General features: G+C 34.5%; 1 protein-coding gene across 1 annotated transcript; it reads right to left on the bottom strand.

The window, feature by feature from the left end:
• Positions 1–6,216: 6,216 nt before the first annotated feature.
• On the bottom strand, positions 6,217–8,100 carry LOC140980262 (F-box/FBD/LRR-repeat protein At5g56420-like). Its single transcript, XM_073445991.1, has 3 exons — positions 7,008–8,100; positions 6,751–6,885; positions 6,217–6,644 (listed from the first exon to the last, which is right to left on the bottom strand). The coding sequence occupies exons 1-3, from the start codon at positions 7,893–7,895 to the stop codon at positions 6,387–6,389; spliced, it is 1,281 nt and encodes a 426-aa protein (XP_073302092.1). The 5' UTR covers positions 7,896–8,100; the 3' UTR covers positions 6,217–6,386.
• Positions 8,101–21,564: the final 13,464 nt, after the last annotated feature.

Here is a 21,564-nt window from a genome sequence, read left to right as displayed (position 1 = left end):
ACTCGGTCATGCAAATTTCAAAACCTTGAAAAATTTGAGTAAGTACGATACAGTACGAGGTATGCCTAATCTTTCATTTGGTATACCATATGTTTGTGGCAATTGTCAAAAGGGTAAGCAAACTCGCGTGTCACACCCAGTGTTGCCATCATCTGGGACAACACGCTGTCTGGAGTTACTGCACATAGATCTTATGGGTCCTATGGAAGTGGAAAGCTTTAGAAGTAAGAAATATTCTTTTGTATGTGTCGATGACTTTTCACGGTTTTCTTGGATACGCTTTATTAGGAAAAGTCAGACACCTTTGGTGTGTTTAAAAAATTGATCACAAGAATTACAAACTTCCATAATTTAAAGGTGAGAAGGATCAGGACTGATCATGGTAAGGAATTTGAAAACTCTCCATTCTCATCATTTTGTGACAGGAAAGGAATTTCACATGAATTTTCAGCACCAAAAACCCCACAGCAAAATGGCATCGCCGAACGCAAGAACAGGACGTTGCAAGAAATGGCAAGGGTGATGCTAGCTTCGAAGGATCTCAGGAAGAAAACTGTTGAAGATGATGTTGAAGACCTTCTGGAAAATCAAATGCCTCTGGAAAATACAGATGTTCCCCCAAATGTTGCAACATCTGGCACAACATGTGAAAATGAAGTCACTGAATCACAAGAAGATGCTCACAGCGATAATGATGCAGTAGATGATGGACCAAGTATTCCAAGCAAAATTCAGAAGAACCATCCATCATCTCAAATAATTGGAAATGTGCTTAGGGATGTCCAAACCCGCAAGAAAGAAAAAGTTGATTACCGAAAAATGGCTGGACTTATATGCGTGAGCTCTACATATTCACAGGTCAGATTTTCATGTTATATATCCAAGTTCGAACCGAAAAATGTTGATGAAGCTTTAAAAGATGAATTTTGGATTAGTGCAATGCATGATGAGCTTGAGCAATTTGTTCGAAATGATGTTTGGACTTTGGTTCCACCTCCTGACCATGGGAATATAATTGGTAGAAAATGGATTTTCAAAAATAAAACTGATGAGTCGGAAAACATCATTCGAAACTGTAATGCCCGAGAAATTAATTATCGTAATCTGATATGATTTATTGATCATGAATTGATGTGAGTGTAGTTGGACCGCTCCGAGACCAAATTGGTTAAAACATATGAGTTATGTGATTTTCGGGCAGAACCTGTGGCGCCCGAGCGCCAATGCATTACAAGAGCATGTNATTTGAATCAGAGACTTCGACATAGTCAGAGTAACAGAGTGAAAGGTATAAATTAATGTTGAGTTGGGATTGCACAACTCGAGTGAGGTTTGACTCGAGTTTCCCTAAATCACATACTTTAGTTTATTGCATTGATATTTGCAATTTATGAGAATTGATGTGTGTGATCTATTGATTTATAGACAATGTATGTATTGAGTCATAGGCTGATTCGCCTAGTCGTCGGCTGATTCGCCTATTCTTCGGCTGATTCGCTTAGTCCTTGGCTGATTCGCTTATTCTATTGGCTGATTCGCTTATTCTGTTGGCTGATTCGCCCAGATATGTGTGCATGACAACAGGTCGATGCCGTTTACGGTTGATTCATTCCTATCGACTGATATTCGATATATTTGTCAATATCCAGACCCCGGGATCCCTAGATTAGGAATGAGTCGAGTCTGAGATGACGCGTCGAATGAGTCGAGTCTGAGATGACGCGTCGAATGAGTCGAGTCTGAGATGACTAGTTGATTTACAGTTTTATATCATTCATGTTTGTTGATTTGCTACATGTTAATGATAGCTGTTATATGCTTTTATATATGTTTTTATATGATTGCCTGTTTACATTGTTTATATTGGATGTATTTCTCACCGGAGTTATCCGGCTGTTGTCTTGTTTTGTATGTGTGCATGACAACAGGTAGGGCTGGATCAGGGTCAAGAAGAGGATGAGAGAAGACAGTTAGCGTGGAGATCCGGACTTAGGAGTATATCTATTACATCATCTGAGATGTAGTGAAGAGACGGTAGTTATTATGATTTACTGTTGTACAGGACTTGTACTTAGATCTGGATAGTGATCTTGTAAATAAGATAAGACTTATTTCATATGCTGCGTACTCACGTAATTTTAAAAAAAATTTAGACCCTGTTTATTATAATTGATAAATTATTCCCAGAAAGTAATTAAGAATTGAATTAAGTTCGGGTCCCCACAGAAACAAAGCAAGGTTGGTTGCTCAAGGGTACACACAGGTTGAGGGGGTTGATTTTGATGAGACCTTTGCTCCTGTTTCCCACATCGAGTCAATCAGACTATTGCTAGCCATTGCATGCTACATGAAAATCAAACTTTTTCAAATGAATGTTAAAAGTGTGTTTTTGAATGGTATTTTGAGTGATGAAGTGTATGTTAGACAACCGAAGGGTTTTGAGAATCCACATCATTTGGATCATGTCTACAAATTAAAGAAGGCATTTTATGGTTTGAAGCAAGCACCACGTCCGTGGTATGGAAGATTGACAGAATATCTACTTGAAATTGGCTTCAAACGAGGTGAGATAGACAAAACTCTTTTTATTCAGAAATCCAAAGGTGAGATTCTTATTTGTCAAGTTTATGTCGATGATATAATCTTTGGTTCCTCATTCCAAAAACATGCTAATGACTTTGTTGAGTGTATGTCTTCTACTTTTGAAATGAGCATGGTTGGTGAGTTGAGTTTCTTTCTTGGTTTGCAAATTAAACAAATGCATGATGGCGTCTTCCTGTGTCAAAGTAAGTATGCAAAAAATTTGATTCAGAAATTCGCAAATGAGAACACCAAACACATGAGAACTCCTATAGGCTCGAGTGAAAAATTGTGCAAAGATGATGTTGCCGAAAATGTTGACAACACTTTATATCGTAGCATCATAGGTAGCCTCCTCTATTTGACAGCAAGTCACCCTGACATCATGTTTAGTGTATGTTTATGTGCTAGATATCAATCTAATTCTAAAATTTCTCATTTAAAAGTTGTGAAACGCATTTTACGTTACATAGCAGGAACAATTGATTTAGGATTATGGTACACTCAAGAAACCAACTCGAATTTAGTAGGTTTTTCCGATGCTGATTGAGTTGGTGACTTAGATGATAGGAAGAGTACATCTGGAGGTTGTTTTTATCTTGGAAATAATTTGATCTAGTGGCATAGTAGGAAACAAAATTGTGTTTCACTTTCAACTGCTGAATCTGAATATGTGGCAACTGGAAGTTGTTGTACTCAACTTTTATGGATGAACCAAATGATAAAAGACTATGGACTTGAAAGTGAACCCCTACTTGTGTACTGTGATAATTCGAGTGCAATTGATATTTCAAAAAATCCAGTACAACACTCTCGAACTAAACACATTGACATTCGACATCACTTTATTAGAGATCTAGTAGAAAAGAGGTTGATATGCATGTGCATTTCTAGGACTTAGGCATACTGCATATGCATGCATACTGTTATATGATATGTTTTCACAATGTTGCATAATCTTCTGGTGCACTTACAGTTTCTTGTTCTATTTAAACTTAAAACACTTGGACATGATCAATGATTTGATTAAGTCACAAAGTAGTTGAAGGATATTCATGTACTCCATGACATTGACCCATACGAAAGTTGACTTAAGAAGATTGAGTAAAAAGAAAAGTAAAATATGAATATGCTCTATATCAGAAGAAAAGATTGGAAAAAGCTACCTAAAAGAGTCCAATGAAGACTGTGCTTTTAGTGTGGGAGCTACCTCTTCTGAATTTAATACAGAATGTAAAATAGAAGAAATTGAAAAAAGCTACCTAGAGGAGTCCTAAAGAAGACCGTTCTTCTAGTGTGGGAGCTACCACTTCTATGTCAGAAAGTGAATAAGTCTCTAAGTGTGCAGAAAAATCAAAATAAATGTTTGGAATTGGACGTGTTGTCAGGAGATGTTGCCAACATTTGTGAAAATACTTCATCTGTAAACATAATTCATACTCGTTTGCATGTTTCTATTTTTGTTTAATTCTGTTATTAGGCATAATTAGGACATGTATTTACACTTCATTGTGAATATTGTTGAGCCAAAAGGGATTGAGTATTTCAACAAAGAAAATTCGGTAAAATTCCAGATTTTGCTAGAAATCCAATATTTGTGATCTTTGATGTTTTAGTGGTGTTAAATCGATGTGGGTTTCAATTCTAGAAATTATTTTGAAATGATTTTGGACGCAATTATCTCGGTAATTTTGGTAAGTGATTACGGGCCAAAGCTGATCTGGTCTAGTACGAGAATTTGGTTGTCCATTCTAGACAAAAAAGGGGAGATGATGCGACTCAAACTCAAACCCAAGCTGATGCTTTTGAATCTTGTTATGAACATTGTTGAATCTTGTTTTGAACTTTGTTTTGCTTGCATTATCGTTTAACTGTTCTGTTCTGTTAGGTTCCGTGATGTTTCTATTTTCCATGATGTAATTCTTTCCAATGAACTGTTAATGATATTTTGCAGGTGTTGTCTCAAGTGTTGCCAACAACTCGAACAACACCCGTACTAACTTGCTTTTGTTCAGGGGGAGAAAAACCGTACTAACTTATTTTTATTCAGGGGGGAGAAAAATTCTCATATTAAGGAGGAGTTTAACTGAGAAATTGAGTTTGATTTGATTTTGTCCAGAAAAGAAAAAAGGGGGAGATTGAAGGGAAATATAATTTCCATGTTAAATTTATTTCTCAAGACATATTCTTCCTTGTTAATATGATATTTAATATTTAATTATGATTTTGCATTTCTAGATAATTATGTTAAGATTTTATTGTGATATAATATCATTCTTAAATCTAATTTCATTCTTGATAAGATTATGTGGAATATTGAGTTTGTCTTTTCTAGATATTATATTTATGATAAAGATCTTGAAGATATGATATTATTGATTTAACTCTTGATTTCTTTATTTTCTAGATTTCTTTGTGAGATGAGGTGAATTATAAATAAGAGAATTCTCCTCATGCAAAGGGGGGAAGTACGTGGGAGCTTAAAAGAGAAGAGAGAAGAGAGAAGGGAGAAGAGAAAAATTCAGAGAGTTCACGTGTAGGATTTTTCGTGTAGAGTTTTTCGTGGAAAGTTTTATTGAAGAGTTTTCACGTGAGGTGATTTTCGTGAAAGGATTTTACGTGGACGTGATTTTAATTGGAGGAGAGTTTTCGTGGAAGAGTTTTTATTGGAGAGATTTTCGTGGGAGTTTTTATTGAGAGATTTTTGTGGTGTTCTCTTCTCTTGATCAAATATACATGCACTTGTGCACGTAATAGATTTCAGAGAAATATTTCTTCAAGGGACGTGCTGTTGTGAAGAGTGCAGATACCGCGTGTTGCCTTGAATGTTGCCAACATCTTCAGACAACATCCGTAACGAAGTTGACTGAAGATCGTGTTTCATTGATTTTGCTTTTGGGCTTACGTTTTTGCTTTCTTGTTTACGTTTTATTATTGTTGGTTATTTTAGAAAGCATTTGTTTTCTCAAAGTATTGAGGAAATTGATTTTCGTGGAGATCACTAGTGATAGGTTTTTGTGTAAACGATTTGGTTTTCTAGTGATTAATTTTTGCCATAAGGCACCGTACAAGTATTTATACTTGTGCATATTTAATCTTGTCCATTTATTTATTTTAAGCGAATTTGTGTTACATATTTCAAATTTCCGCTGCATGTTGTTCGAGATGTTGTAACATCCGCCACAATATTTAATTCTGATAAAATACGAATTTGCTATTTTAATTGCTATTTACATATTTACTCATAACCGTCAAACAACGTTTTCTTACACAGATCAAAGCGGTAAGAAAAATTCTGGCTAGTAAATCACGACATACGTGTGCATACTCTTAACAAGAAAACAAAACTTGAAAATATGACTTCAAATTATAGTTTATGTGATTCTCAACTTTATTTGAATAATTCCTAATTATCTTATTTTCACAAGTTGTTTATTATATTATAATAAATTAATTAAATTTCAAGTAAATGTTTATTGTAAAATATTAATATTATATAAACCAAATTATTTTAAAATGTAAATATTTATTGTAAAATATTAATATTATATAAACCAAATTATTTTAAAAGGATTACAATAAATTTAAAATTTATCATAACTTATAAAAAAGGAAAATTAGATTAAATGACGTTGGCGCAGCACTGTGTCGCACGGCGTGCCATCGGTTGGAGTAAAATCTCGTGTTTGACAACATTGACTCGAGACGATGTTCTTAAAACAGATATGAGTAAGTTCACTCTGAGTTCTTAAAAGAGTTTAGGGATTCAATACTCAAAATATGTCATTCTTGCTAATTTACAGATGTCAAATGAAAGTAAGCCGACATTCATGAGATCCCCGTGGAAGATAAGAAACCAGCTTAGAATGGACGTCTTCACGACGACATCGAGACTTTGTATCTATCCTTACACTCTTCAAGACTTTAGCATGCATCATAATATAACTTACCATGTTCAACTCATGCTCTCCACCTGCAAATCCACTGATTGATACATATTTAAGGGATGATAATAGACACTCCGGTAAATTCTTAGGCTCCCTCCAACAATTTACTTCATTTACCTAAAAAAACCAATCACACCAACACCACGTAAGATTACAAAGAAAAACAAAGTGATTGAGAAACAAAAGAGAAGATCTTCTCGATAATTGGTATCAAGATATATACCTCTCGGATAGTAAGGGATTCTAGCTTATAAGCACTTTCAAGCAATTCTGTCAAGAAATACCAATCAGTTTCTAATTCCAGTTTGATCAAATTATGGAACCTTGTTGTTGCAAAGGAGAATGTCGGGTTCAGATGCTGAAAAGAGAAGTCATTTTCTCGTGACACCATCGGATACATAAACACAAATAGTTTATGTGATTAATCTCACAGGAATACAGTTGAAATTATAAATCTAATAATGAAAACAAAGCAAATACCTCCATCATGCTGCAACTTCTAAATGTTTGACTTTTGCCATTAGACAGCCTTTCAACAAGTTGAAACAAATTCCTCCAATGCCTGATGTTTGCTTCGGAATCGTGATCATAGGAAAGAAAACTTTTTGCTACAACCATGGAGGATAGCTTTTCGGATAGAATAGTGTGGGAATATTTATCTTTTATGTCAAGATATTGAACCGCAGGGATATCTAACACTACCTTGTGTTCATAATGGCTCTCTAACATATAACAATGAAACTTAGACCACAACACAAAGGATTTTAGAGTGGGTGAACTTACATAACAACAGCCCATGTTGTCATATAACTTTCTTTCAATGAACAAATCCTCAATAGCTAAACACCCAGAAACCAAGTTAGGAAGGGACTCATCATTCTCATAGCAATTATAGCGAAGATGGAGTTTCTTGAGTCTAGGCAAACATACATCACCGGGCTTGGCAGAGATTGTAAAATTTTGAAGAGTCAATTCAATTAGAGTGTTACACTTGAAACGACGTTGAGTCAACGTAACATCAGAGAAATCACAGAGACGAAGAACCTGAACATTGCGTGCAATGGCAGTGCTGATCCATGCATCAATTTGACATTGGCTAACAACATCATCTGAACGGATAATTAAACTATCTATGGACCCATTGTGAAGCGACAGAACATTGTCAACCATGTCCGAAAATGGTTGACAATTGTGATTAAACTTATAATATTCTAGGTCGTTGAAACGACGATCGCGGACATAGTTCCATAGGTACCTCCATCTTCTGGCTAAAACACTAGTTTTCGCAGAAAAATGATTTGGGAGAAAAGAGAGAATATGGCATAGAATTGGGTCTGGCAAGCTGCTGATTATATCCATGGAAGCCATTAACAAGATCAGTTCAAACCCTAGCCCTCTCTCCTAAATCGTTTCACAACCACTTCAATTGATGAGAAATAGTTTCACGTTTCCCCTAAAATAATTTACCAGAAAATTACGATATTTGAAGCTAGGGTTAGGGTTTTGGGCAAACAATAAAAGACATAGGAACAAAAGAAATTAACCACACGGAACTGCATACCCCTCGAAACTGTATAAAAACCTAATTTCCTATGGAATTTAGTTCATATCGGGAGAGTTTTGTTTTAATCCGCCAGAAAACCAATTGGGCCGATTATTCAGTAACAAATTTAAATTCTTTTTTCGAACAAAAATTAATATATTTTAGTTTTTCATATATTTATCATTATATCATATATATTTTTAAAAAAGTGAACATATATGTCTAAACTATAATTTATCAATATTATATGTTTATGATATATTGAAAATATAAAATACTTATTTAATCGAGTATGTTCAAAAAAAATTTCCTAATCTTTATCACTTATTTAATATTTTATTTTAAAAATAATAAAAATTAAATAGGATCATAATTAATAATTTTTTTTTATGAAAACGGTAAATTTTTAGACGGTTTAAGAAAACAAAGAGGGTGAGAGAGTTATAGGTGAAAAATGTTAAGACAAAAAATACTAATATGATATTAAAAATTACTGATATATAATTGTTGACTTGTCAGATGTCACGTCAAGAATTAAACCAAAATAGTCAAAACAAATTAAAAGTTCTTTAAGAGTTTGACATTAAAAAAAAAAAATCTATAGACAATTTAATGTACTAAAAAAATAATTTTTCCTTAAATCTATTAAGTGGACAAACAAAAATTCCGTATAGGTGGTATTCAAACTAATTTTCAAAATAGAGATTTATCTCTCAATCTTGAAGATTACGATAAATCAATCATTTATATATATTTTTTTAACTACAATATAGAATGAAATTAGTATACGAGATTTGCTTAAGCATTTTAAGCTTAGAATTACCACGAGATACCGGACATATTGACTTCAACTTATTTCAGAATATATCTTACCATGTTCAACTCATCCTCTCCGCTAGGGGTGGGCGTTTGTGATCGGGTATCGGATACCCGACCTGACCCGATTGGGTAATAACCGATCAGGTCGGGTATTTATCACAAATTTATGTTCAGGTAGAAACCCGAACCCGAAACACAATTTTGGGGTTAGTCTTGGGTAGTAATTTACTACCCGAAACAAATCAGGTACCTAAAATATATATATATATTCTAAGTTTCATTGATACTGAGTTATCAATTATCATGTGTTGGATGATAACACTACAAGAAAAATGGCTTTCCGCAGCACATCATCAACAGCGTGCATTAAAAGCACGCTGCGAATAGTACTTTTAACGGCGTGCATCAATATGTGCGTTGTTAATATTGTTTCACTTGACAGAAATAACGGCGTGCAGTAAAAACACGCTGCGGAAACTAATATCCGCAGCGTGCATTTATGTGTGCTGTAAATATTATATATTTTTCGCAGCGTGCTTTTAATGCGCGTCGTTAATAACATATACATTAACGGCGCGAAAAAAAGCACGCTGTTGAAAGTAATATTATATAATATTCGCAGCGTGCAATAATGTGCGCTGTTAATAATCTACGCATTCACGGCGTGCATTAAAAGCACGATGTTGAAAATACGTGAATTTAAAAATTAGCGACGGTTTTATTAAGACCGTCGCTAATTTAAAGTTGCGACACTTTTACAAGCCGTCGCTATATTTAGCGACAGTATACACAAAACCGTCGCCGATTTTAGCGACGATTTAATATACTGTCGCTAATAGTCGTAAATCAGCGACAGTTATATTTAAACCGTCGCTAATAGCGACGGTTTATCGCAAAACTGTCGCTTATAGTCGCAAATTGTCTATAAATATCCGATTTTCGTTCCATATCACACCACTTCACAACACTTAAAACTTTTCTCTTTAATTCCGGTTTAGGTACATTTTTTTTTAAATTTTTGATTAATTTTTTAAGTGTTTGTTAAGATATCATAGTTGTATTGTAATTTTTTTTAAAATTTGTAAAATTATAAAATAAATTTTTTTTATTTTTACGCAAAATTTAGCGACGGTTTGTAAACCGTCGCTAATTAGCGACGGTTGTGTCACAAACCGTCGCTAATATTTAGATTTTTTTGAATATTAACGGCGTACATTGCACGCTGCGGTTAGTTGTATTAACAGCATACATATGCACGCCGTTGATAATAGTATTAACAGCGTGCGCATGCACGCTGCGGATAATCTTGAACTTTCAACAGCTTGCAATTGCGCAGCGTGCAATGTGCGCCGCAGAAAGAGTATTTGCGCGCTGCGAAAAGTCATTTTTGTTGTAGTATAAGTGAACTTTGTGTTAAAATAATTTTTGTCCTTGTTTCAGTTTTTTTTTTTGGATAATTCTGTTGTGCCATATTTTTCCTCCTTTGCCGCCACCTTTAAGCTGATACTTTGTGGCTTTATTACTTCATTACGAATAAATGCATGGACTGATAAAACAAGGTGATTATATATAGTGTCTGGATAATCTTGTTTAACTGGGATATGAAATCAACTGGGTGAGAGGCAAAAAACAACTGTATAGGTCTTAACAAGGTTGATATATTATGATGTACATTTCCAGTATGAGTTCAATTGAACATACATTTCATGAAATTGAACATACGATAGAAAATTCACATGAAAGTTTCTGAATAGATCTTTTTTGTTTTCATTTGAATTTCAAAAAGATATTTGGAAATCTGTTTGAATAATCTGGATTTCTGTTTGAGCATTTGGATTTCTGAAATTTATGCTATCTTATTGAATATTTTGGATTTCAGAAATTTATTGTGTAAATGGAGAGTGTAATTGATCATCTAATTGAAGAAGCTAGTAATGCTGATGAGAACAAGAACAATGATGTTTTTGTGGAAGATTTAATTTAGATCATGATTGTGATAAAGATGAAGTGAAACCCGAGTCTAAAAAGAGAGCTAGGAAAGATATCACCTCTAGATCACAATATTGGGAACACTTTGAAAAATTATATTGTGAAAGTGACAAGGTGCAAAAAAGTAAGAGCAAATATTGTTGTAGAGAGATTAAGGCAGATCCAAAAATACATGGAACTCGACCTTTACAGAATCACTTCGCTTCTTGTGAAAAAAAACCTCATGAAGTTGCAACTAATCAAGCTCGGATTTCTTTTCAACCATCAAAAGATGATTCGAAAGAAGCGCAAATTGGTACTTGGAAATTTGATCAGAACAAATTAAGAGAGGCACTAACTTATTGGTTGATTGTCGATGAACTTTCTTTCAAAACGGTTGAGAACAAAGGTTTTAGACACTTTATGTCAATTGCAAGTTTAATGTTTAGCATTCTATCTTGAAGGACAACAACCAAGGATGATTATAATTTGTACATGAATGAAAAAATGTCGTTGATGTCTTTTATGAAACAACATGGTCCAAGAATTTCTGTAACTACAGACACATGGACATCAATACAAAAGGTGAATTATACGTGTCTAATTGCTCATTTCATTGATGATGAATGGACTTTGCAAAAGAGAATTTTGAATTTTTGTCCGATTTCTGGACATAAGAGTGATGATGTGGGTAAAGCCGTTGAAAAATATTTACTTGATTGGAGAATTGATAAAATCTTTACCATCATAGTTGATAATGCCTCGTCAAAAGATGCTGCAATAATATATTTGCAAAAAAAGTTTGACAATTGGAAAACAAATATCTTAGGGGGGAAATATTTACACATGTGATGTATTGCACATATTTTCAACCTTATTTTGCAGGATGGTCTGAAAGGGAAAGACGAACATTTAGCTATCTCTCGAATTAGAGGTATGTTCGAAACTCGCAAGCAAGGTATAAAAAAATTTGTGAATGTGTTGAGATAAAAAAGATAGATACAAAGAAATTGTTATGACTTGATGAACCTACAAGATGGAACTCAATATATCTAATGTTAGAGTCAGCAATATCTTTGAAAAGAGCATTTGATTCATATGCCGATATAGATTTTGCCTACGTGAATGATCTCTTGAAACCACCGTATGATGGGATTCCATCGGAATATGATCGAGAAAGGGCTAGTTTGTTTGTCAAGTTTCTTGGACACTTTTACAAGCTCACTTTGGCAATTTTTGGCTCTTTATATGTCACTTCGAACACCATATTTCATTAAATAAGTGATGTTGACATGCTTCTAAAACAGTGGTTACTAAGAAATGATTTTGAATTAAGTGAAATTTCAAGAAGAATGAAAGATAAGTTTGACAAGTATTGGGGTTCGATTGAAAAAATGAACAAGATGTTGTATTATGCAGTGATTCTTGATACTCATCACAAATTAGAGTCTGTTGAGTTTTCATTTGATACAATGTATGATGATATCACAAAGAGCGCGATGATGAAGAAAAAAGTGAAGAGTGGAATGCAAGAAATTTTTTTCGATTATAAAGTGCGACATGGAACTCCAGGAAGTCCGGTACGTTCTGCATTAGGTTCTACATCATTTTCAAAAGATTCTCAATCTAATAATTCAATGACTTCTCGAACATACTTGAAAGATGAGTTTAGAACATACAAACTTGGTGGGAAAAAAGAATAATTGAAGTCATAATTGGAGAAATATCTAGGTGAGGATCCTGAAGATTATGATGAAAATTTTGATATCCTTCAGCGGTGGAAAGTCAATTCTCCCAGGTTTCCTATTCTTTCTCGATTGGCACATGATTTCTTAGCTATTCCTGTCTCCACTGTTGCTTTAATTCGGAAGCAGCATTTTGTACAGGTGGTCGTGTTTTGGATGCTTTTATAAGTTCATTGTCTCCTATAATAGTTCAAGCTTTGGTATGTCCCCAAGATAGGCTAAGGTTGGATTCTAAGCCTATATGCGTGGAGGAAGATTTGGCTAAAATCGAAATACTTGAGAAATACATTTTTTTCTTTATTTTTCTATATTTATTCTTAGTGGTTATGTTTTATTCTCTAATGACTAATCTTTTTGGATTTTTTATTTTTTATTTTTTGCATAGAATTAACAAACTCAGGGAAGAATTCAATCATAGTTGATATATAATTATGAAAAACATCAACAATTGATTATTGTAAGTTTTTAAAATATAAATTCATTATATTTATCTACTTTAATAATTATTGTCTTAGAAAACCAATAGAATTATAACATTTCAGGTATTTTTTATTTGATTGGATTTTGACTCTTTGAGTCAGTCCTGAATTGGAAGATGATATATCTGGATAGATGATGTTTTAGCTTGGAACTTGGAAGTTGGAAGATGATTTATCTCTTGTTTTAATTTGTTGTTGATGTTTTACTTTCGAAGATGATTGGATTGGTTAATATTTGATATATTTTTTGTATATGGTGAATTCAGGTGGTTTTACCTTTGATTGGAATGTGTTTTATTTAAATTGATGATTTTTTATGAACTTATTATTGTTTAAAATTGATGGATTTTTTGTTGTGCTGAATTACTGCTTTTTGATTGACATATGTTTTATTTAGATTGATGGTTTTCCTACAATTTTTTATTGTTGTTGTGCTATTTTGTGTAGAATATCTATTTATATATATTGAGAGATTAAAAAAATAGAATTTTTGACATAAATTTCGGGTACCCGAACCATCGGGTAGCACCGATTAAAGTTTCTGGTTGTTAAAGAAAGAATTCAGAGTGGAAAGTTGTCTATTGAGCATATTGGTACAAACTCTATGGTTGCAGATCCGCTTACTAAGGGACTATCACCCAAATAGTTTTATGAGCATACTGCTCGTATGGGTATTATGTCAATAGAGTAAATTAAGTTTTAGTAGGAGTTTGTTATTTTAAATGATTTTCAGTCAAATTTTTAATGATTTAACATGATGGATTATGCGATTTATGAGTTTTTTTCTCAACAGCTCAGAGAATGGTGAACTGTCGATCTGTTTTTGAAACTTTTTCGAGCAAAAGACTTATTTTGCATCTGTTAGGATTCAGAATCAAATGTTCTTGATTTAAAACACACAGTGTGTTTGGTTCTTTCAAAATATGAATTTGGATTTGGATTTGGAAATTCAAGTATTTGAAATTCCATTTGGTGTTTGGTTTAAAATTTAAAAATGATATTTACAAATTCATTTCTTGTTTGGAGAAAAAAGTATTCGAATGTGAAATTTTAAAATTTTATTAAGCTACTCTTAGAAATCATCTAAACAAAAATAACCCAAAGAAGTTTAGAAATTAACAATTCTTCTCTATTATTTGTGTATGTAAATTCAAAAATTAATTATTATTTATTAATCATAGTGCACATAAAATAATAATTAAAAAATGATCAAACAAATTCAAAATATGAAAATTTAAATCCAGAAAAATTATCAATACAGAAACCAAAACAATCTAAAACAACAATAAATTCATCAACGAATCTAATGCATAATCATATTCCTATTTTTTCCTAAGATGAGTTGTTCATTTTCCAATTCACCAGCGAAGACGAGCATGATGTGGAATCCCCAAGAAAAAGTCAGCTGCAGTTGGATTTGACATAAGATAATCACTTGCTGCAAAAACGAAATCTTCATCTACTCCATTAAGTTTTGTCAGCTCAGTGTATACCTCTTCACATCGACGCTTGCTCTGTTCATTGACACTGTCGCCTTAGCCATTTGTGAGATCGTGTTATTCAAAGTGTCAAATCTCTCATTCATTTCATCAAATTTTGACACTTTTTTCTTGCCAACTTTAGAATTATTATTTGTGGCCAATGAATGAGGAACAAATGTTTGTTGAACATTCTCCTCCTCAAAATCATCCGAAATTTCTAAATGTATATGTTGCTCGGCTACCAACCGATCGATCTCTTCTATTCTTGAAGATTCTCCATAGCTCGGCTCTTTCCCCTCTCTTGCCCAATGACGTGTCTTCTCTTTTCCAGTTTCTGCTCCTTTTCCAGTAGCTCTATCCTTTTCAAATATTTCTCGAAGCACAGGAAAATAAGGAATTGCAATATTTCGGACATTTTTAGCTTCAGGATATACCTAATTACATTATATTTATATTTTAAGATAATAACAATTGAAAAAAATACAAACAATTAAAAATGAACACAATAACAATGCATACCTTGATTAATGTATCTCAAACCTCCTCTGGTACTTCAATTTGTTTTGTTATGTCATTCCAACCAAACCCACTACCTCGTTTGAAGACTTCCAAAGCAATGGTCATCTTTCTTTTCAAAGCTTTTAATATATTTTGCACGTTATCTTTATTTACTTTTATAGTGAATTCGGAATTAATAGCTTCGATAGCAGCATTGTACGCAGCTTGAGAAAAAATTTATGTCTGGTTTTTGTCCTTGATTCTTTTGTTCAAGTAAAAAATCAAGCAAAAACTCATCCATCTGCTGAGTCCAACTTTTGTAGTGGACAACGTCAATAGCTGGAGCATCAGTACTCATTTCCTAAGATGTGATAAACATTACAAAGCTCAAATCATAAAAAAAATAATTAAAATGTCTAATGATAAGACAATTAGGCAATTAGTTTGTTGAGTAAAACAATAAAAAAAATACAAATTCATAAAAAAGAACAAATTTTACATAGAAATCAAACAACTTTAATATTATTAAATTCTAATTATAGGACGACCAAAATATTCTAAGTAGGACCACACGCATAATCTTCCCACATTTCTTGCACTATTCTGTTTCTTATCATTATTCCACGCCTACCATTTTCAGATCTACCATGAGAAGCTGTATTTTTTCAGTCACAATATCTTCATTTGTTAGTTCACTATCGACTTCAGCAATCAATCTTTCTCACAATAACTTCATTTGTTAGTTCACTATCGACTTCAGCAATCAATCTTTCATCAGGATCTACTCCCATGAGAAAATTATGCAAAATGCAGCATGCTAATCTTTCATCAGGATCTACTCACATCGATTGCAATAAACGCAATCCTATTATATGTATCAAAATTAAATTATTTTTTAATCATGTATGGCTTAAATTTTAATAAAACAATAAAAAAAGTTTTATCTATATATTTTTACTTTGAAATATGGATAGAATCTCTGATTATGAATGATTTCAGGTGGGACCTCATTTCCATCAGGTTGGATCATGAATTGATCTTGAAGAAATATGATCGCCTTCAATATATTGTGAAAATGTCGACTGATAGTTTCTCCAGATCGTAAAAATATAAATCCCATTGAGCGAGTATTTTCATTTTGCCCAACAACATCCAAAAATTTTGCAAATTGTTCTTCTATGCTGCTATAAATAGTATCTTTGAGGAAAGTTTTCTCTCGTAATAGTGTAAAAAATTTCATAAATGTTGTTGGTCCCATACGAAGCGCCTCACGAATTCTTTCATCTGTTTCAATACGATACATTAACTCCTTCCTAACTACATCTCTTTTTGAATCTTTTTCTTATATGATGCTAGTACTTATGTAGCTCTTATTTTTATGAAATAATGTATTCAAGTAAGCAACACAAGCTACTATTGCTACAACTGCAATATGTGATCGTCGAGTTGATTCTTTGACTCCATCGATCTATAAAATAATTTTTTTATACAAAATAAAATAACTATTGCAAAAATCCAACATGTATCATAACCAGAAATAATAAAATAGTAGCACACAAAAGCATTATGTACTTTTGTTAAGAAAAATATAACAAAAACAAAAAAGAAATAATTACAAGTATAAAGATCAACCAACAAAAATTTATTTTGGACATCAACATGCACTCTATTTCATTTGTTTTACTCATAATCAAATTTCACCGGAGGTCGAACACATGAAGGTGATGAAATTTGCAGTCAAACTTCAAACTTTAACATGAAATTAATTATTAAACGTAAAAAGAGGCTTTGGTAATTACTACAATTTTTATTATATTAATTAATAAATAACACACGAAACTTATAAAGTTTAAACGAAAGCTCTCGACTTCTTAAAAAAGTTAAAATGAAAAATAGTCTAACTATGCAGAAATTTTTGGTGGAGAAAGTTGACTGATGAGAATGATGTGTTGGTGAAGAATGATGAAAAGAGGAAACAAGATTGCTACATAAATTCTCAAAAACAAAAACGAAAACATAATAATAATTTATATTGAAGGCATCAAGACAATTTAATTTGGATCAAAAAGTAATTGTATGTTTTTAAAATCCAAATCCCACCAAATCTTATCAAATTTGATGGGATTTAGATATACTCATTGAAATCCCATGAAATCTAATAAAATTCTAAACAAATCCGAATTTTTTTTTTGAATCACCTTGTCAAACAGTAAAAATTGAATTTCGAAATCCAAATCCTAGGAAATCCTCCCAAATCTTGGTTGCCAAACACACCGTACAAGTTTGAAAACAAACTAATACAAGTGGGGAAATATGTTTTTAAAGGGGTGTTTGAATCTTGCTGGCAAGCTGAACAAGACGAGTAAGTAAATAAATGTGTAGTAAAGCGAGTCGAGAGTTTGCTTCGCGAAGTTAGGAGTCTAAATGCTTATACGTCTCTCCATCTTTCTGTTCCACAGAAGGATCACTAGAAGATTTGACGAAGCACAAACGAAATGTTGGTCCCACGTGCGAAATTTGAGATAATAAAACCCAAAAATGAAGAATAAACTGGACACCGAGATTTACGTGGAAAACCCCAAAAATTATTAGGGTAAACACCACGGGCAAGATGAAAAGAATTTCCACTATAATATTTTGTGGTGTACAACTCACTCACTGTGTTTCCAAAGAGAACACACTCTCTTAATACATGAGAACAAAACACCTCACAAATATTATAGAACTAAGCACTCAAATGCTATAAAATGAGAGAAAGGTCGAAGAATGGATGATTTGAGAATGAATGTGGGAGCTCTATTTATAGAGCCTCTGTCAGTGTGAATACGCGTTAAAAACGCGTATTCATATTTCCTTCTGAAATATTAGTCAACCCAAGTTTTTGTTATTTCCGTCCAATTTGCCAACCTTGGCCCCACCTATTAACTTCTTTGTCGACTTTTCTCCCACTTGGAGATTTGATTGAGAATCAAACACATCTCCACACATCCTTTCAATCTTGCCATTACATGCTGCTTACGTCTCCGCTAGGCCACTTGAGGATCTACACCACTCAAACTTATCAGTGTTCAGTGGCTTGGTCAGAAAATCAGCTATGTTATCCTTCGTATGGATCTTCTGCATATCCAAGCTTCCTTCTTCTACTACTTCCCGCACAAAATGAAATTGGACTCCAATGTGTTTCGTCCTGGAATGAAAGGCTGGATTCTTTGCGATGTGCAAGGCATTCTGACTGTCACAAAACAAAGAAACATTTTCTTGTTTGTGCCCGATCTCCTCCAATAACAATTTAATCCATATTGCCTGCTTGCAAGCTTGAGTAGCTGCCATGTATTCTGCCTCTGTTGTAGATAACGCCACAACTGTCTGTAGTTTTGAAACCTAGCTTACTTCTCCTCCTGCAAGTGTAAACACATAACCAGTAGTAGATTTCATCTTATCAGGATCACCTACATAATCTGAATCGACATAGCCCCTGAGTGTAAAATCCGATCATCCTTAACATAATGCAGCATTCGAGGTACCCTTATGTATCTAAGGATCCTCTTAACATTGCTCCAATGCTCTCTTCCAGGATTCACCATATACCGACTAACTGCTCCCACTGCTTGAGCAATGTCCGGTCTTGTACAGATCATAGCGAACATCAAACTTCCCACTGCTGATGTATATAGTACTCGAGACATCTCCATCCTCTCTACTTCACTGCTAGGACACATCTCGGAGGATAACTTGTAGTTAACATGAAGAGGGGTCGAAATTGGCTTACTATCTTGCATGTTGAAGCGTTGCAATACTTTCTTCAAATAATTTTTTTGGGAAAGCCAAATCTTTCTGTTACTTCTATCTCGGTAAACTTGCATCCCTAAAATATTGTTTGCTGGTCCCAAGTCCTTCATATCAAATTCCCTAGCCAACTGTGCCTTCAATCCTTGGACATGATCTTTGTTGCGGCCTGCTACCAACATGTCGTCCACATACAACAGCAAAATAATATAATCATCACCAGACCTCTTGAAATATGTACAAGGGTCTGCACTCATTCTGTTGTATCCAAGGCTCATGATATAGGAATCAAATCTCCTGTACCAACACCTTGGCGCCTGTTTGAGACCGTAGAGAGATTTGTTCAACCTGCAAACCAAGTTCTCTTTGTCTTTTTCCGCAAAACCTTATGGCTGGAGCATATAGATTTCTTCTTCAAGATCTCCATGAAGAAACTCCGTTTTCACATCTAGCTGTTCTAGATGTAGGTCAAACACCGCACACAATGCCAACACTACTCTGACTGCTGTAAGCCAAACCACAGGAGAAAATATTTCATTGAAGTCAATTCCTTCTTTCTGAGCATACCCTTTTACCACCAATCTAGCACGATTCCGCTCCACTTGGTTATTGCCATCACGCTTGATATTATAGACCCATCTGTTTCCAATGACTTTCCTTCGTCGTGGTAGTGTAACAAGATCCCAAGTTTTATTCCTGTCTAATGCCTCCAACTCTTCTTGCATTGCTATCATCCACAAGGATAAATCCGAGCTTTGAGTAGCCTCGTGGAAACTCGATGGCTTACCATCCTCTGATAATAGACAATATGCAATGTTGCTTTCAGTTACATAATCTGAAAGCCAACATGGTGGTCTTCTGTCTCGAGTTGACTGCCTCACATTGGAAACTTCAGACTCAACATGTTCTTGATCTTCGTGCTCTGGTACTGCTTCACAAGAAACTTGACCTTCGTCCATCTTATGTTCCACCTGAATTATAGTAGTTTCTGAATTCGGTGTGCCTTTGTCTCCCTTTACTTTATCTTCCTCGAAGATAACAACCCGGCTGATGACAAGCTTGTGAACAGTAGGATCCTACAAGCGAAACCCCTTTACTCCATCAGCATAACCCAAGAAGATACATTTTCTGGATTTCAAATCCAACTTCGATCTCTCTTGCTCATTGTTCAGAACGTACAACGGACTTCCAAATGTATGCATATGACAATAATCTGTCGGCTTTCCAGTCCACATCTCCATCGGAGTCTTCAAATCAATCGCCACTGAAGGAGAACGATTGATAATATAACAAGCGGTTTTGACTGCCTCCGCCCAAAATGACTTGTCTAGACCCGCAATCCTCAACATAGCTTTTGTTCTGTCTAACAAGGTTCTGTTCATCCGCTCCGCCACTCCATTTTTTTGAGGTGTGTAAGCCGTTGTAAACTGTCTTTTGATGCCCTCATGTTGACAATATGCATCAAATTCGTCACTGGTATATTCTTCTCCATTGTCAGTCCTCAAACACTTGATTTTCTTTTCAGAATCAAGTTCAACCCGCGCTTTGAAATCTTTGAAGATCTGAAAAACATCTGATTTCTTCTTGATTGGATACACCCAACATCTCCTAGAGAAATCATCAATAAACGAGACAAAGTATCTCGCTCCTCCTAGGGATACAACCGGTGCTTGCCAAACATCCGAATAAATCAGCTCCAATATACTTTTGCTCCTGTCAGTAGAAGTGCCAAACTTTAATCTGTGTTGTTTACTTGTAACACAATGCTCACAAAAGGGTAGTGACACTTTTGTAAGTCCTAGCAACAACTTCCATTCTGAGAGAATTTTCAACCCCCGTTCTGACATAGGCCCGAGTTTTCTATGTCATAACACTGTTAATTCTTCTCCTGAACCATTTGATGCAACAGCTAGTTCTGCCTCTTTGTGTGTTTCTCCCAAAAGTACATACAGATTTGCAACAACCTTTTCCGCCTTCATAACCATAAGCGCGCCTTCCACAATTTTCATGATCACATTCTCGATACGAGTTTTGCACCCGATGTCATCCAATTGCCCCAAGGACAAAAGATTTTTCGTCAGTCCTTTCACATGTCGTACCTCCTGTATGGTGCGAATGGTGCCATCAAACATTTTAATTTTGATAGTACCGACCCCATCGATTTCCAAGGCATGATCATTTCCCATGAATATAGATCCTCCTGAGACTGGTTCATAGTGATCAAACCATTCTCTCCGAGACGTCATGTGCCACGTCGCTCCTGAATCCATAATCCATGTGTCACAAAATTTGTGCCTGCCTTCTGCAACTGTTGCTGCTTCGCTGAATAATATTTCACCACTGCCTGAAGTACTAGCCACATTTCCTTGAGAACTCTTCTCGATACTCGTACACTCTTTCTTGAAGTGCCCTTTACCGCCACATTTAAAGTAGTAAATATTTTTCTTCTTACTTCTCGACTTTGATCTACCTCGTCTTTGGCTCCCACTGGAGTCACGATCCATAAATCTTCCTCTTATCATCGGTAAGCCTCTGCCTGCTTCGATGTTACCAACCTATCTTCCTTATTCTTGCGCCGGCTTTCTTCTCCGAGAACCGCAGTTAAGACATCGTCGAATCTTAGAAAGCCCATAAGAATATTGTTGGTAATGTTGATGATAAGTTGATCATATGAATCTGGTAGACTTTGAAGTAGAAGCTCCAAACGTTCATTTTCCC

Source organism: Primulina huaijiensis, chromosome 7 (genome assembly GCF_012295235.1).
Source record: "Primulina huaijiensis isolate GDHJ02 chromosome 7, ASM1229523v2, whole genome shotgun sequence".
Taxonomy (NCBI): domain Eukaryota; kingdom Viridiplantae; phylum Streptophyta; class Magnoliopsida; order Lamiales; family Gesneriaceae; genus Primulina; species Primulina huaijiensis.
The sequence above is the reverse complement of the archived record's forward strand: the minus strand, read 5'-3'. Positions and strand labels throughout refer to the sequence as shown.

Coding starts and splice junctions, on each gene's coding strand:
- LOC140980262 (XM_073445991.1), bottom strand. CDS start 7,895: ATGGCTTCCATGGATATAATCAGCAGCTTGCCAGACCCAATTCTATGC. Junction 6,886..7,007: donor GAAGTTGCAGCATGATGGAG/GTATTTGCTTTG, acceptor TTCTCTTTTCAG/CATCTGAACCCGACATTCTC. Junction 6,645..6,750: donor AATCCCTTACTATCCGAGAG/GTATATATCTTG, acceptor TGGTTTTTTTAG/GTAAATGAAGTAAATTGTTG.